This window comes from Folsomia candida, unplaced genomic scaffold (assembly GCF_002217175.1).
Source record: "Folsomia candida strain VU population unplaced genomic scaffold, ASM221717v1 Fcan01_Sc003, whole genome shotgun sequence".
In the NCBI taxonomy this organism is placed as follows: domain Eukaryota; kingdom Metazoa; phylum Arthropoda; class Collembola; order Entomobryomorpha; family Isotomidae; genus Folsomia; species Folsomia candida.
The window spans coordinates 1474351-1489301 of record NW_019091195.1 but is presented as its reverse complement, the minus strand read 5'-3'; the positions used below and the strand labels follow the sequence as shown (position 1 = coordinate 1489301).

Sequence of the window (14951 nt, the reverse complement as noted above, 5' to 3'; positions counted from 1 at the left end):
AGGGTCATTTCCAAGAGATTTATATCAATTTTTAGCATATTCCAGTCCATCTACTTACATACTTAATCATGCATAAGTATGTAGTTCAACATTATGGGAAAATAATGTCATGACATTATCATTCGACTTTTCTCAAGTTGTTAGTAGTGGTTTTATTACCGAGTCAAGAAATAATAGACATCACAGATTTTTATGAGTAGTACAAGTTTACAAGATTGCATTTTTATCGATAATATTTAATTTATGCAGACTCCTCCTGCGCGGATTCGGTTACCACGGCGGTGGTGACTGATTCTGCGGTGGAGGACGAGGAGGACGCTTCTGCAGTGGTCGTGGTCGTAGAAGAGGCCGATGCAGCAGTGGTCGTGGTGTATTGCGCCAACTGTGGTGGGACGGTGGCCTTTGCAACGACGATCGTTGTTCCAGACCCGATTTGGCCCAAGATAAGTGGAGCTTTAGTGTTCAGAGCTGCATTGACACCTTCCTTTACTAAGCTAACGAGTCCGTCAACGTCCGGTTTGGTTCCAGGGGGTCGAGTTGGAGCGTTCTTATCGCGGATGATTTTTACTCCTAATTTGTAGTTGTAAATTAAAGGACATACCTGACATTAAATTAAAGGGGACAGGATATATTTTGCTACTAACCTAATTCTTTCTCGAATTGCTCAATTTCTTCTGGGGTGTAGTCCGTTTTGCCATATTTGGCAATAGCATCGTCAAATTCTTGAGGATAGTTTTCCTGGAGGAAGAGGATAAATTTACCGGCCAACTTTTTCTGCTCATCTTCACAATTCTTGCATTGTGTTTTGAGATAGATGGGAATGTTTCGCTTAATAAATTTTCCAATCGTGTCGCATGGGCCGTTGTATATAACACATTTTAGTTGAAATTTCATGGCACGTTCGTTCTGTAACGTATTAAAGTATTTGCATATTGTTAAAATTGATTAAATACTTATACATTGATAAATTCTAGACTGAGAAATCTTACCCTCAAGTATTGCTCGAAATTGATATTCTGAAATTCCCTGGGAATACTGGGAAGTTGTGGTCGAGCATCATTACCGGTGGCGAAGAAAATGACGACCACTACAGCGGTTATGCATAAATGGAGAGAGGCCATTTTTTTAAAGAAAGACCAAGAAAATAGCAAGATAGAAGTATAATAAATGAAACAAATCCTGGAGAAGAACTGGTCTTCGGATACAGTGTGAATTCAGCTTTTATAATTTTCGCAAGCCCAGGTGCACACATGTATATACGCAATAATAATACTTAATTATACCTGCTTTATATATGTACATATGTTCGTGTATCTAATGCTTGGGGGTCAAGTTCAACAAGATGCGTCATTACTTCTGCGAAAAGATGGTCAAAGTGGTCGATGTTTGAGGTGGATTTTTATGCCTCTGAGGAGTCAAGACGTGAAGAATATGAAAAATTGATACACTTTTTATGTACGTATTAATTAACCTGATTCGTATACCAATAATTATATTTTAAATGGAAAATAATTGGGTGATAAATGAGTCGTTGCCTAAAGGTGACTTATTTTTTATACAATATTTACTACGTTTGTACATATTCGCAATTTTATGAGCAAAATATATTCTTTAAGAAATCATCTACCTGTGGGTGTTCTAATCATATTAACAGCGGATCAGAGCAGACGTTGACGCTGACCATGCTACCCGCGTCCTACGGCGATCTGGATCAAAGTTAGTATTCCTTCAAAAATTCAGGATTTGGGTAAAGTAAAATCAGTTAATATTCCACACAGCGTAACAATTAACAGCGTTTTGTCATTGAGTTTCTTATACGTCTAATACCAAATAGTAAGTGGTTAAATAGTAAAAATTGTAATATTTGCTTATTTTATTATGCCCAGCCCAAGGGTTAAGTAGTGTTTTTTCACTGTATGTTTTTTCACATGTATTTACTATAATATGTGCAGCTTCCAGTCATGAAACTTTCCTTGTCCAATTGTTGAAACGCAGTAAAGATGATTTCTTATTTGCTCAATTAAGTAGTTCAATAAAGTGACTCATCAAACGATACACCTGCCTTTATTAAAAACGATCTGACACGTGGACAATCCTTGATAAATTGCAAAAAACGGCAAAAACTAAGAAAAATATCATTAATGTTTATTCCATGCATCTCTATTCCAGTACCATAAGCAAGTAATACTACTACATGTATTTATGTACATGTGTATATGTATGTACATATATTAATTTATGTACATTTGTGTGTATGCTGAGTCACATTATTACACATACGCAATTCTTTTGTGTCGAGGAAATGAATAGTCTTACTGCGGTCATTGCGCAAGATGTACACACTTCCTTTTATTGCGCTAAAATGTTCCAGAACTTGAATAGCTTAGGCATACCGTTTCCCCTGAAATAACAAAGCGTCAAATTCGTTTTCGTTTCCAAATTGCGTGAGAAATTCGGCTTGCTTGCATGCACACGTACGATAATTTTAGAAAAGCTGTAAATTTTTAACGGTAGATCAATATTTGCAAAATTGCACACTACAATTTATTTTAGGTGCGAATTGTTTTCGCTTCGGGTCATCAACATGCACTGCACTGTGTGTCATGCACACCACTCCAGCTTTGAAGTTCAAGATTGATATGTATGTGTGTCCAAGATTCCTTACCGTTTTCGATTTGAAGGCAAAAGTAGAATTAAGGCGTCCATTTAATTCCTATCAAATTCTTTGTTTACTTTTTGTAATTTATTCATAATGATCTCAAAAGGGTAAACGAAAGTCTCATCTTAATATTTACAACAATAACAATCATATAGGAAATCCTCTTGCTTGATTGTTTCCAATATAAATATGCATGTAAAGCGTTTCACGACGTCATTACCTTGGCTAAAACCAGGAATAAAAAAATAAATGGTTCATCAAAACCAAAGCCTATGTATCTACATGCAAATAACCGCCATATGCATGCCTATTTCCTCTATAATTACCTAAACCATAATAATGCCGAGTGCTTCCTTACTGGTCAGATTTAAGGTAAATTGTAAATGCGTCGCAATACAGGAACTATTGAGCAAGACAATCGTTTGCAAGGGTTTGGATTGCCTACGTCAACTGGTAAGCAATAAAACTTCGCCACATGGAATAGCACACGGCTCCGTGGGAACTTTTGCTTGGTCCGCGACTGGGTAATTCCTCTTGCAACGCCTTTTGTAATTGTGAAACGTCGTCGTCGTCGTCCACCAGCATACGGAAAATGCATGAAGATATTAGAATGGATTTTACACGAAACTGTGGGAATTTTATGATACAATCTAGTCTGTAACCTTACCCGACATGAGATTTTTACGCCTGTGTTCGTAATTACTACCTCGGTCTCTTAAAAGGGTAGGTCTACCACCAGAATGGTAACAGTTGACAGATAGAGAGGCTCCCTTGAGGTGAAGACGAAGGTCCAGTGTCAGACATAGTACTTTTCAATTTCTAGGAACCATTTTTTGAATTATTTTAACATAGTGGTTTTTTGAAATTTGAAAATACACGAAAATGACTCTCTTAATTGAAGATTTTGAAAACACGATTAGCAAATTTGGGGATCAATCGGCAGAATATACAGAAGACGAAGAGCAGGCACTCAAGGAAATTTTTGAACTAATTGACAGTACGTTCTCTGTAAATTTACGAAAATTAGCAGCTTGTTGTATTTCCACTTTTATAATTTTGTATGTTTACTTTTTAGATGACGATGAAATGCAACCCTGGAGAAAGTATGCGCAACGAAGTTTGGTGATCGTGGGATTAAGAGCATGTAATCTTGACGCAAAATTGGCCTTTAAAACGGTAACATTTATTAATTGTCCTGTCAATAAATTTAGTTTTCAAAATATTTATAAACTAACTTGTTGCTTTTAATTTTGTAGATGCAAAAATTGCAAGTGCATGCTACACAAACCTATCCTGAACTTTTTGCCCAGATTGACCCCCTCAACTTGGAACCTATCATCCGCAAAAAGCTGTTTCAAGTTGTGAAACGACCTGTAGACGAAGGTCCAGCCGTTGTAGTGTTTAGAGTCAGTAAGTGTACAATTTTTTAATAAAACTATTACAAGTATTCAAGATCAGTGATGCCATAAAGAAGGTGAAATTAATTACGCTTATCAATAATCACAGAAAACTGGAAGCCGTCCGAATGTAATATCGAGCAACTCGCCCTCACTGGAGCACTTTATATCTACACTGTCGCGAAGATGTCACCAGAGATTCAACGAACCGGTAAGCTTTCCAAAATTTAGCATTTCAAAAACAGAATATAATCTTGAACAATATGATTCAAACAATTTTGGGGAAGCAGCTTGATTAATATTTTATCTTCTGATCTTCAAGGAATGATTGTGATTGGAGACGTGTCTGGATTTAGGCTGACCCATGCGCGTCAAGCATCCGTTGACCTTTTAATGAAGGCCATTCGACTCTACTCCACGATTCCTCCCATGGTCAAAGGTCTCGTTGCTATCAACAGCCTCGCCCTTTTCGAGCATACTTACAACATCTTTAAATGGGTTCTTCCAGATGATCTTAGAAAATTGGTACGTTAACAAAAAAAGATATAGGACACAACAGTGGAAACGATTTTCTACAACATATCGTACAACTTGTTTACAGATACACATAACGAAGAGCGACATGTCGCACATCAGCAATCTCATGGAGCCGGAAAGACTGCCGAAAGAATTTTGGGGTACCATGCCAGACGAGGACGCATATATTGATGGAATTGAAGATGTCATCATGGAAGATCCACAGCTATTCCTTTTAATCAAGCATTTACAAGATGAAATTCTCAATTTAAATAATATCAGACTCAAGAAGAAGTGAAATCATTTCTATTCTTTTTATGCATAAATTAAGTCAAATGTATTACTTACTACGCATGTATGTGATCTATAATAAAAATAATATTTAAATACGCAATATACATACGTGGAACATAAATACTACTCAACTTTCATAAAATTGGAAAAATCATATGCATAATTGCAATAAACACATTAAACTATAAATTGCTAGTACGTATTTAGTTCTTCGTAAAATTATCCCTCTGAATATTTCCCATCATTTTTAATTAATATTATATAAATATTACACGTGTCTTCATGAATCCAATTATAGTGCGTCATCAATATGGACGGCTTTATTTCTTATGCACACATTCACTTTGTGGTGACTCCTGGCTACCTGATAAAACTGGTTTTACTCCAATTCATTCTCTCAAGTATTAAAATTAAGCACTTGCTTATTTTAAGAAAACTAGGGTTTTGTGTCGGCCTATTAATTACGTACGTATTTTTAGAAATTTTAAAAACGCTTAAAAATATGATCACAAAATAAATAAAAAAAAAGGAGTACATATTGTTATCTTTTCGCATCCCTGATCTAGTGAACTTCAACTTGACGCGTCACAGGTGCAAGATTCGTATCTTATTGTTTCCGTTCATCATGACGTAGACTAAATTTTTATAGATATTTATTCCCTTCTTGCCTAACAAACTGGTTTCCTGACACTTGTGTGCCACCACTGTTCTGGTAAACAATTCTGCTTAAACCCATCTCGCCATTCTTGTTACGAGATATCAATTGCATCGCTTTTTACATAAACCATGCAATATTTCAGGAACGCTAGTACTGACTCAGTATCTTAATTACAGATACTACGCATGTACATGCAGATGTAAGCCTTCTGTTCAGACCCAAATCCTACAATCCACTTTTGGACTAGACAACAAGGGAGTAAATTGCACCTGTTATAAAACAGTAAAATTTGTTGTTATTGTTGCCTAAATGCACGGAAGACCATGGATCCTTTACGCATACGCGTTGACATCACCATTGTTTAAAAATCAAAACAAATTTACCATTTTCGCCGCTCATCTCCAAATGATTCTTGGAGCTGTTTTATTTCTGACTACGTGTCTTCTCCAAACAGTCAACAAATCTTGACGCATTTGAAAATGTTGTATAAAAGGGAGGCTGAATGGGTGGAGAAGGTATCAGTTCACAAAGCGAGAACAAAGAACAAGCTCAATTTGAAGCTTAAAAATCTCTCTGAAAAACACAATCCTACATTATCTCAATTTTACAAACTCCGATAGTACAAACAGTCGAATACTCCAAAAGTAAGAAATCAACATGAATAAAATCGTGATCCTGTTTGGCGTACTGGTTGCATTGATTGCGGTCCAAGCTGCTCCTCCCCCACAAGCGGCCGCTCACGACGTTGAGGATGAATCTGAAGATGTGGGACTTGAATTAACTGGTGGTGAGTTTCCTTCAATAAAAATCTTAATGTGCCGAAGTGATCTCCGACTAAATCTTTTGTTTTAATAATTATTAGACGCCGTGGTGGAGATTGAAGGGGGCAGAGCCAAGCGATCTGCTGAACCACAATGGGGAAATTACGGGGGGTACGGTAGTTATGGTGGGTACGGTGGGGGCAGGGGGTATTACGGTGGGGGTGGTTACGGTAGAGGTTACGGGGGAGGCTACGGACATCATCACCGAGGAGGACACCACCGAGGCGGGTTCTATGGCTAATTCTGCACACCGATTATTCCACTAAATGAGTTCAGTATGTTAGAAACTTTGTGTAAATGATGATGTTTGTGTAGAATGAAATTTGAGGGGTAATAGTGAATAAATTTTTAAGTTTTCTATAAAAAAGCATATAATCATTCGGTTCAATTTGTTGCATTCTTAGAAACAATTATGCATCGTACAATATTATCATTTATTAGTTTTAGGGATTTACTACGAAACAAGACTTATTGTTGGTGAATGACTAACACACTTTCCATTATAGTCGAAGATAATGCATCAAAAAAAACTCCTACATCAACAAAGAGTTGAGAAATTTATGGCAAAATGCTGCAAGGTCCCACCGAGACTTGAACTCGGATCGCCAGATTCAGAGTCTGGAGTGCTAACCATTACACCATGGAACCATTTTTGGGGAATTTTGACTCATCTCAACCTCAAACATACGCGCAAAATCCCGTCTTTTTATTGATGCAAGGTTTGAGTAGATGTTTGAATCTGCTTGACCTGACTTGATATGACGCTTGATATGCTGAATAATCATAATCCACCCAAATAAATCTTAACTACATAGCTTAATAAGTAGATAAAGAAATACTGTTGAAATTACATGGTGTAATTTACATCATTTCTTACAATGTTAGAATATCTTTAGTAATATCTGCAATTAATTGCGAAACTTAAGTATTGTATTAAGCATTTTAGAACCTGTTTAATATGTTTATAATATTGCATGGGCTTATTAATCAATATCTCACTCAATGTGTGTGGAGAACAAACGGTGATCTAGTCAGTCAATACTTTTGGGTGAAATGCAAATATTTGAGATGCGTTACCTTTTACCGACTCGCACTCGAGTCTTCCTTTAACTTTCGGAATTCTGTTTAGAACTTCAGACATGTGAACTTTCCCCTCAGGACGGGGATTTTCGTAGATAATTTATTAGAAACTAGTATTTATTTACGAAGTTGTATTGTCATGATCCATATTAGATATTTGTATGATTAAAAAATCTTTAAAAGTTTTCAAAGTCTTGATTACAGATATTTAGGCAAAGGGCAATTTTGTTTTCGGTGAGCAGTCCTTCTGCAACTTAAGGTAGTAGAAAGTAAAGCAATATCGGTACTGTAAATACTTCAATTGATCTAATGATCTTTGCTTCGTAAGCTTGAAACGTGGTAATGAATTTATGTTTCAATCTGACAATATTTCATTTAGAGGTGGACTGAAATATGTAGGTCAGCATGCTGGTGTCCAGTGTTTCACTGTTTTCCCAATTAACAATCCGAAGCTATCTTTAGAATCTGTATCGATTATCTAGAAAATCTTGACCAAAATACTTCCCTCCTGCACACATACTTACAATGCGATGACGCCAGCGGTCTCGCTCCGATTTTGACGAAACGACGATAATTATGTAGCCTTAGATAAATAATTAGACACGTGTTTCAGGATTTTTCATAATGCTCAGGTTAAACGAAATTATGACGAAATCTGTGAGCGAGAATTCCCATTTTCACCGTGAAATTTTTCTCTCAAGGGAGAAAAATACAGATTCTCCATTACGAAGTCCATCATAATTTCGTTTAAACTTAAAATTGGTGGGCACAAAGTGATTTTCTACGATTTTTGTTTGTTGCATTTTTGAAAATTTTCAAAATTTCAGAAATTCTCAGAAATTTTCAAAATTTTCAGAAATTTTCAGAAATTTTCAAAAATTTTCAAAATTTTCAGAAATCTTTGGAAATTTTCAAAAATTTTCAAAATTTCAAAATTTGTACAAGCAACATAAAATCGGAAAAACCACTTCATGCCCACGCAATTTAAGCTTAAACGAAATTATGATGGACTCTGTAATGGAGAATCTGTATTTTTCTTCCTTGCCAGAAAAATGTCACGGTGAAAATGGGAATTCTCGCTCACGGATTTCGTCATAATTTCGTTTAAGCTGAGCATTATGAAAAATCCTGAAACACGTGTCTAATTATTTATCTAAGGCTACATAATTATCATCGTTTCGTCGAAATCGGGGCGAGACCGCTGGCGTCATCGCATTGTTAGATACATACACTGAGGATGAATTGAAGTAGATAAATAAGGAAGATAGAAGGTATCGGATTTTTTAGCTCGAGAAAACTTTTATTTTGTTTCGAAAGTTTAGTGTAGGCGAATTACATTCAAATTATGTGGTCAAGAAAGACAATAAAGCATTTAGATTATTGAATTTTGATCATTTAGCTGAGATTTGGTGATTCCTCAATTTTCTGGCTAAGTTCTTTAGCCTTGGTGAGGGCAGTGTTAAATCTTCCTACAATATCTGCTTTGGTGTCGTCCTTGAGCAAGTTGACATCGTCAATGACATCGTTCCTAGCTTCTCCCAAGATGGCGACGAATTTGTCCAATAATTCCTTAGCTTGAGCTTTGGTTGGGGGTTGCTCGACTGCTCGGGCCTTTTCAAGAAGGGCTCCAGCTTTTTGTACGTGGACGGCCAACTTTTCCTTAATTCTCTGACCAATTACGGCATCATCGGCAATGGCAGCAGCCTCAATCTCGTTCAACACGACTCGAACCCTTTCTTGAATCCCTGCGACCCTGGCTTTCAAATCGGGGGTGCCGGATGGGGCTAAAAAATTATAAAGATAATTTCACGTCAAGTATTTTGAACTAAAAGACGAACAAACGAAGGGGAGTAAAATTCACGGGAAAAATAATTACCTGCACTGGACAAGGCAGCGACAACAAAAATGGTAGAAACGATGACAATGGCCCTCATTTTTTAAAAGTTGAAGAGGTTCTCGAGTCAATTTGGAATTGTAGTTTGGAATTGTAGAAGTCAAAGTGGAATACTGCTTGCCAATCTCATTTTTGCTTCTGCATTTTATACCCTTTCCAGCCCTGTTGGTCTTTGTTCACTATCGTCATCAAGATATTTTTCATACCCGGAGAAATGAAACAAGTAGGATAGCAACAAATCCACGTCTAACCGAAATCAATTCTGCATTAAGCTCCCCCTGGACATAAATCATAAATGACCAGCAAAAAGTTGGACATTGAAACCCTCATCTCACGTGCAGAAAAATATATGGCACCAATGGCACAAACTTACGAGTACAATAAGTAAATACAGCCACCCATCTTCACATACATCAAAGACTAGTGAAGAACATCGCATCAAGTTTTTTGTCGTTTGATGAAAATAATGAATTGTACGAGTAAATATTTAAGGTGAGGATCGCCCTTGATATTTATTTATACAGAATGCACTTGTCATGATTTCTGTGCAGATTTTTTGATTCATTTACAACAAGTATGTACAAGTATGTACAACAAAGTTTTGAACAAAGTCCAATGTGCAGTGCAATTTAGATGGACTGATCGTTTTAGCCAAGTGTCAGGAGTAGGCGAAGCATCGTCATAAGTATGCTAAATCCATTGTTAAATTGGTTCTTAGAATTGAGCAAGGGTTTTGTTCTCATATTATTATGTATGTCATTTTTTCAGTTTTCTCTGTCATGCACGGTCTTTACACGTGATTTATATATTTAAATCTAAAATTTGTACTTTGATCTTTCATCAAACCGTTGTATGCACAGACGGACAATAAATTACCAAGTAGCTGTACTTGCTTTATGATTAATAGTTGAGTAAAAAATGTTTGGGTTTCAGAATTCTGGGCTAAATATTATTATAAAAATGTTCATTATAGTTCAAACATTCAATTTTGCAGTGGTTTATTCCCATTGGCCCAATTCTGGTACACAATAAATTACATGTAATATTATAAATATTGATGAAAAAGTCTAGAAATATTTCCCAACTCTCAAAGCTACTTAGCTCCTGACTTAGATCCTGTTATACGTAAAAGTATACACTTAAGTCTCCGTCAAGTGTCCGTATACACAAGTATCATCGTCGTCCTAATACTTTTGTTGTGACACTCGCAGCCTCCTGTTGACATTTCTCGTGCCAGTCTCATTTGTAAACTGTATCGATTCATGGCCCGTAGAACGGCAAAGAATGGGGTTCACCATCCACCCATCGGGATCTGGCACTCCGAGATAATCGATATAGTTGAATGCACCGGTTCCCTTAACAGTTTGGTTTGATTGTTTGACAACATTGGCGATTTTAGCTTTTCGCTTAAAAATGCTTATGGCCGTGGTGGCATGTTTTATCCGAGACCAGCGTCGGAGGTTAAGTTCTTGCATCTTGTTGAGTAAGCGGTCATGCCCTGCGCAATTATTTGACGAACAACATTATTTACAAATATTTGAAAATCAAAATCAGCAAATTGGACGCCCAATTAGTAAAAGTCGACATACTGGGATTCGTTTGTCCAATTGTTGCTGCTGCGTCAGTCACGTGAACAATTTCTGGGTGAGATCCCACAACGGATAATGCAGCTGAGATACCGGCATTTCTTCTGCGAACTAAATGTTCTACAAAGTCGGCACCGAGTAATTCCTCATGGGGCTCCATCCGAATTGGAATTAACTTGTTTGTGATCTGAAATTATTTATAGGTTTACGGATTTAGTTGGATTTGCTTTGACTGAGGACTGGAAATTACGATTTTTAGCGTATTCATGCATACCCATAATAGAACGAATGTGATTGCTGCTGCCCAGACCGAGATACAAAGAGAGGCAAACAATTGTACTTTTAACAAGTAAGTGCCACCCCCACGAAAGAGACCAGCTCGCCCATTAGAGAAGCCAGCTCCCTTGTCATCCTCAGCAAACAGGGCCACACAAATGAGGCCAACAAATCCACCGAATGCTGTATTATTACGCACAAATTTTTGATAATTTAGAGAATTTTTATGGAATCCATGAGGTTGAAATTAACTATGTACCGTGAACTGGTGTGGCCCCGACTGGATCATCGACTCTTGTCCAATCCGCAAAACCGGATGTTAACAACACGGTCGTTCCTCCAATGATACCCACGACGAACGCGTCAAAGGTGTGGAACAAAGCACAACCTGCCGTCACTGCAACGAGCGAACCCAATACAGGGTTGACGATGTCCATCACATAGAAAATCTTTCCTGGTTTTGCCAGTGTCCATGCAGCCCCAGTTAAACCTCCACCAATTGACGCAATCATTGTTGAAGTGGCAGCTAAAGCAAATACGTGTCAAAATAAAACCCAGTAAATGATACTTGCATATGTCAATTGTCAATAACTCCAGTTGGTTGTTTCATTGTTGCTCGAAGAGGACTATCGAACTACCAATATTTTCTCTTGAATTGGGTGAATTTGTACATTTTGTAATCAGAATAAGATGCAATGCAAAGGGAGAAGTTAAATACCATTTCTGAGAGTTTTATCAATTTGAACCAAAATTCACATTTATCATACCTCGGGCAGCAAACTTCCACTTTACTCCACTAATTCCGAACGTACTATAGAAATGTACATTAGCATGCATAAAATACAAAATAATAGTGGAAAGTGGTTGAATTAAAGCTGCCTTGTAATACCTCCCACTGTTGAAAGCTAGCCATCCCCACCATAAAATGTATAACCCCACAATGCAGCTTGTAGGGTTTCCCAGCGGTAAAGGGTCTGTTCCTCGATCATATCTATTGTTTAAGCATCACCACGAATATTAATTTACAAACTTCAAATTAAACAGTAGTGTATTCAGGTTTAAACCTTCCAAGTCTTGGCCCCAGCATGTAGGCGGCAACATAGCCTGAAACCCCACCTAATAAATGGACCGCACCCGAACCGGCGATATCAATGGCACCCATGTCATGCAGAAATCCCGTTGGTCCCCACACCCATCTTGCGGGAATACAATAGACGACGGTGTTCAACATTGAGAAGACGCAATACGACTTGAAATTACATCGCTCTGCCATTGTTCCGCTTACTAAATTGAGCAATTATTTAGCTGTAACGTCTGCTTAAATAGTAAATATTCTGAAATCAGATTACCAATTGTTGTAGCAGTGGTGGCAAACGAGAGTTGAAACATGAAGGATGCAAAAACAGGACCCATAATGCTCAAATCTGCATCCACTGCATATTCGCCAAACCCAAGGAACGGAGACGAGTAGGGTGGATCATTTCCGAACGACATCGAGAAGCCAAACAACCAGTATGTAGTACCTTTTTTGGTATAAATGATTTTAAAATCAGGGAAAGACACTGCAAGATTACGCAGAATAATTTTACCTCCAAACACGACATCAACCACATTTTTCATCATAATGTTTGCTTCGTTCTTGACAGAGACACAGCCAGACTCTAACATTCCAAAGCCTATTTATCACGACAGAATTATATGAAGTATCTACTTAGGAAAACTGCTTAATATTATTCCAGCATAAATCACACCCACTCGTATCGTACCTGTTTGCATCGTAAAAATTATAAAACTTGCCGTCAGAATCCAGTTCGCATCTGGTATAAATTTACATCCAACAATTGCCACCCACCAATTGCCACTCGACAATTGCCATTCTTGCCCAATTGCCACTCCACAATTGCCACTCTTTACCAATTGCCATCCACCAATTTCCACTCGCCAATTTCCGCTCTATGCCAATTTCCACCTTAGCATTTTTTATGTAACACCACAAAATCATTCATGCCCCTGTAACAAAGGTTTCGGCTATGTTTAGCCCAAGAAATGTTATCACTGATAAAACCATAATTAAACATAATTACCGACAAAGTCTGCACCCAGTGTCGAGTTTTATCTAGAAGATAAAACAAAGTTGTAGAATATAAAATATTCCACAATAGCTGACCCATTCCTCTCTTCCGGTACAGCCAACTGATTAGAACAGATCAGCAAAAGACCAGCCCAGACCGAGACCGTACGGGCCTAAAACTGTTTTACCCTGACCGTAAAGTTGTAAAAAAACCTACCTTTCCTTCTTTCATGGGATTTAACGCACTCACTTGCCAAATTATTCACAATTTTTCGGAATTCGAAACAAAAATTTTGCTGTGGAGTCTCCAGTAGAGACGCTGTTCACTGCCACACAACCAGATTTATTCAGACAATGTAACATGCCTCATCGTGTGGCACTGCATAAAGGTTTCAATGGATATGGGTGATGTTTTTCTTTACTATTATTTTTCTCTACCCTTCCTTACCTTGTTAAACATTAAATTTAATAAATTTAATGGGTGATTTCGTGGTATGACATGCTACATAAATAATACAAAGGTGGGAACTGGCATAGAGCGGAAATTGGCGAGTGGAAATTGGTGGATGGCAATTGGTAAAGAGTGGCAATTGTGGAGTGGCAAATGGTGGATGGCAATTGGTCAAGAGTGGCAATTGTCGAGTGGCAATTGGTGGGTGGCAATTGTTGGATGGAAAAGTGAACAATACCGTCCCAAGTGAGGTCAAAGACAAAAGCACTTTCTGTCTCATTTGAAACACCCATAATAATCTCTGTAATTTTCGTTTTTTGACGGCGTTACAGTTCCCGACAACTGAAACTGCACTGGAAAAGTAAAAGTTTTAGTTTTAGTTTTAATACTTTTCTCATGGTTTCCCACTGTGCCTTTGCATATGTCCAAGTCGATGTTAAGTGAACAAAAGTCCAGGCACGTATATATGTAGGATACGTATGTTGGAAAGTGCAAAAGTCGCAAGAATGGATTTGCCACGTTTGATGTCAGTCAATGTCTCTCCCCTGTACGGAGCAAGTTTTATGGATGACATCTGATTAGAAATCCACTTATCTTAAAAACGAAGGCAAATTGGCATGATTCAATTTTAATGAGGTAAAGAAGTATGGCCTTCTCACATTGCGGATAAATGGGGACACACAACTCTTAACCTTTGTTATGCTGCCTTCCTTCAACGAAAACACTATTGCCCTAAATTTATATGGCCCACAGTGCTTCTCACTAAAAATGCCGAATGCAATGGAATTGTGGATCTAAGTAGTCTTTGTGATATGCCTAATTATTTTCAGCCCAATTATTCGAAAAGATCAATGAAAGTGATGTAATGAGGGATTTCACAAATCCAACCACTTACGTAGGTACACACATAACCAAAGTGTGCACGCCCACATATTTGCACACACCCAAACTTGTATAAATACATATATAGATCCAAGCTTATGATTAATTTGAAATACTATGATAGACCAACCACACCCACACCCTCCACAAATTACCCAATAGCAAACATGTAATACAAAGGTTTTTCCAGGAATCATTGCTCCAAAGGGTTTTCAACATTAGAAATACAGATAAATAAGCCTCTAGCCGACCACATCAAAAACCCTGATTGCAAATCATTACGAGAACCTGAACTAAACACAAAGAATAAATCCCATACCAAATACCTACTCATCCTTTATATTTAATTTGCCAAATACAAATTTG

At 37.5% G+C, this 14951-nt stretch overlaps 5 protein-coding genes and 1 non-coding gene across 6 annotated transcripts; 2 read left to right on the top strand and 4 right to left on the bottom strand.

The window, feature by feature from the left end:
• Positions 1–127: 127 nt before the first annotated feature.
• On the bottom strand, positions 128–1206 carry LOC110846505. Its single transcript, XM_022093283.2, has 3 exons — positions 990–1206; positions 645–906; positions 128–570 (listed from the first exon to the last, which is right to left on the bottom strand). Exons 1-3 carry the CDS (start codon positions 1119–1121, stop codon positions 242–244), a joined length of 723 nt encoding a protein of 240 aa, XP_021948975.1. The 5' UTR covers positions 1122–1206; the 3' UTR covers positions 128–241.
• A 2058-nt stretch (positions 1207–3264) lies between these two features.
• Positions 3265–4970, top strand: LOC110846503. Its single transcript, XM_022093282.2, has 6 exons — positions 3265–3656; positions 3735–3835; positions 3916–4069; positions 4166–4267; positions 4379–4581; positions 4658–4970. Exons 1-6 carry the CDS (start codon positions 3542–3544, stop codon positions 4868–4870), a joined length of 888 nt encoding a protein of 295 aa, XP_021948974.1. The 5' UTR covers positions 3265–3541; the 3' UTR covers positions 4871–4970.
• A 694-nt stretch (positions 4971–5664) lies between these two features.
• LOC110847564 (dormancy-associated protein 2) lies at positions 5665–6717 on the top strand. Its single transcript, XM_022094526.2, has 2 exons — positions 5665–6311; positions 6387–6717. The coding sequence occupies exons 1-2, from the start codon at positions 6182–6184 to the stop codon at positions 6584–6586; spliced, it is 330 nt and encodes a 109-aa protein (XP_021950218.1). The 5' UTR covers positions 5665–6181; the 3' UTR covers positions 6587–6717.
• A 204-nt stretch (positions 6718–6921) lies between these two features.
• Positions 6922–6993, bottom strand: Trnaq-cug. The gene has a single exon. It is a non-coding gene; the product is annotated as a tRNA-Gln (tRNA).
• Positions 6994–8699: 1706 nt separating this feature from the next.
• LOC110847235 lies at positions 8700–9461 on the bottom strand. The gene is made up of 2 exons (XM_022094136.2): positions 9302–9461; positions 8700–9209 (listed from the first exon to the last, which is right to left on the bottom strand). The coding sequence occupies exons 1-2, from the start codon at positions 9357–9359 to the stop codon at positions 8821–8823; spliced, it is 447 nt and encodes a 148-aa protein (XP_021949828.1). The 5' UTR covers positions 9360–9461; the 3' UTR covers positions 8700–8820.
• Positions 9462–10300: 839 nt separating this feature from the next.
• LOC110845653 (putative ammonium transporter 2) lies at positions 10301–14040 on the bottom strand. The gene is made up of 11 exons (XM_035848893.1): positions 13942–14040; positions 12948–12998; positions 12771–12857; positions 12531–12704; positions 12246–12465; positions 12071–12172; positions 11949–11992; positions 11441–11707; positions 11180–11364; positions 10909–11092; positions 10301–10817 (listed from the first exon to the last, which is right to left on the bottom strand). Exons 1-11 carry the CDS (start codon positions 13994–13996, stop codon positions 10504–10506), a joined length of 1683 nt encoding a protein of 560 aa, XP_035704786.1. The 5' UTR covers positions 13997–14040; the 3' UTR covers positions 10301–10503.
• Between the last annotated feature and the right edge of the window lie 911 nt (positions 14041–14951).

Excerpts from the sequence above, each read along its gene's own strand:
- LOC110847235 (XM_022094136.2), bottom strand. The coding sequence starts at position 9,359 with ATGAGGGCCATTGTCATCGTTTCTACCATTTTTGTTGTCGCTGCCTTG. Across the intron at positions 9,210-9,301 it reads CGCTGCCTTGTCCAGTGCAG|CCCCATCCGGCACCCCCGAT; the intron begins GTAATTATTTTT and ends ATAATTTTTTAG.
- LOC110845653 (XM_035848893.1), bottom strand. The coding sequence starts at position 13,996 with ATGGGTGTTTCAAATGAGACAGAAAGTGCTTTTGTCTTTGACCTCACT. Across the intron at positions 12,705-12,770 it reads GGTTGATGTCGTGTTTGGAG|GTACTACATACTGGTTGTTT; the intron begins GTAAAATTATTC and ends ATACCAAAAAAG. Across the intron at positions 12,173-12,245 it reads CTGGGGCCAAGACTTGGAAG|ATATGATCGAGGAACAGACC; the intron begins GTTTAAACCTGA and ends CTTAAACAATAG.
- LOC110846505 (XM_022093283.2), bottom strand. The coding sequence starts at position 1,121 with ATGGCCTCTCTCCATTTATGCATAACCGCTGTAGTGGTCGTCATTTTC. Across the intron at positions 907-989 it reads ATTTCGAGCAATACTTGAGG|AACGAACGTGCCATGAAATT; the intron begins GTAAGATTTCTC and ends AATACGTTACAG. Across the intron at positions 571-644 it reads GCAATTCGAGAAAGAATTAG|GAGTAAAAATCATCCGCGAT; the intron begins GTTAGTAGCAAA and ends ACTACAAATTAG.
- LOC110847564 (XM_022094526.2), top strand. The coding sequence starts at position 6,182 with ATGAATAAAATCGTGATCCTGTTTGGCGTACTGGTTGCATTGATTGCG. Across the intron at positions 6,312-6,386 it reads GGGACTTGAATTAACTGGTG|ACGCCGTGGTGGAGATTGAA; the intron begins GTGAGTTTCCTT and ends AATAATTATTAG.
- LOC110846503 (XM_022093282.2), top strand. The coding sequence starts at position 3,542 with ATGACTCTCTTAATTGAAGATTTTGAAAACACGATTAGCAAATTTGGG. Across the intron at positions 3,657-3,734 it reads AATTTTTGAACTAATTGACA|ATGACGATGAAATGCAACCC; the intron begins GTACGTTCTCTG and ends TTTACTTTTTAG. Across the intron at positions 4,070-4,165 it reads CGTTGTAGTGTTTAGAGTCA|AAAACTGGAAGCCGTCCGAA; the intron begins GTAAGTGTACAA and ends CAATAATCACAG.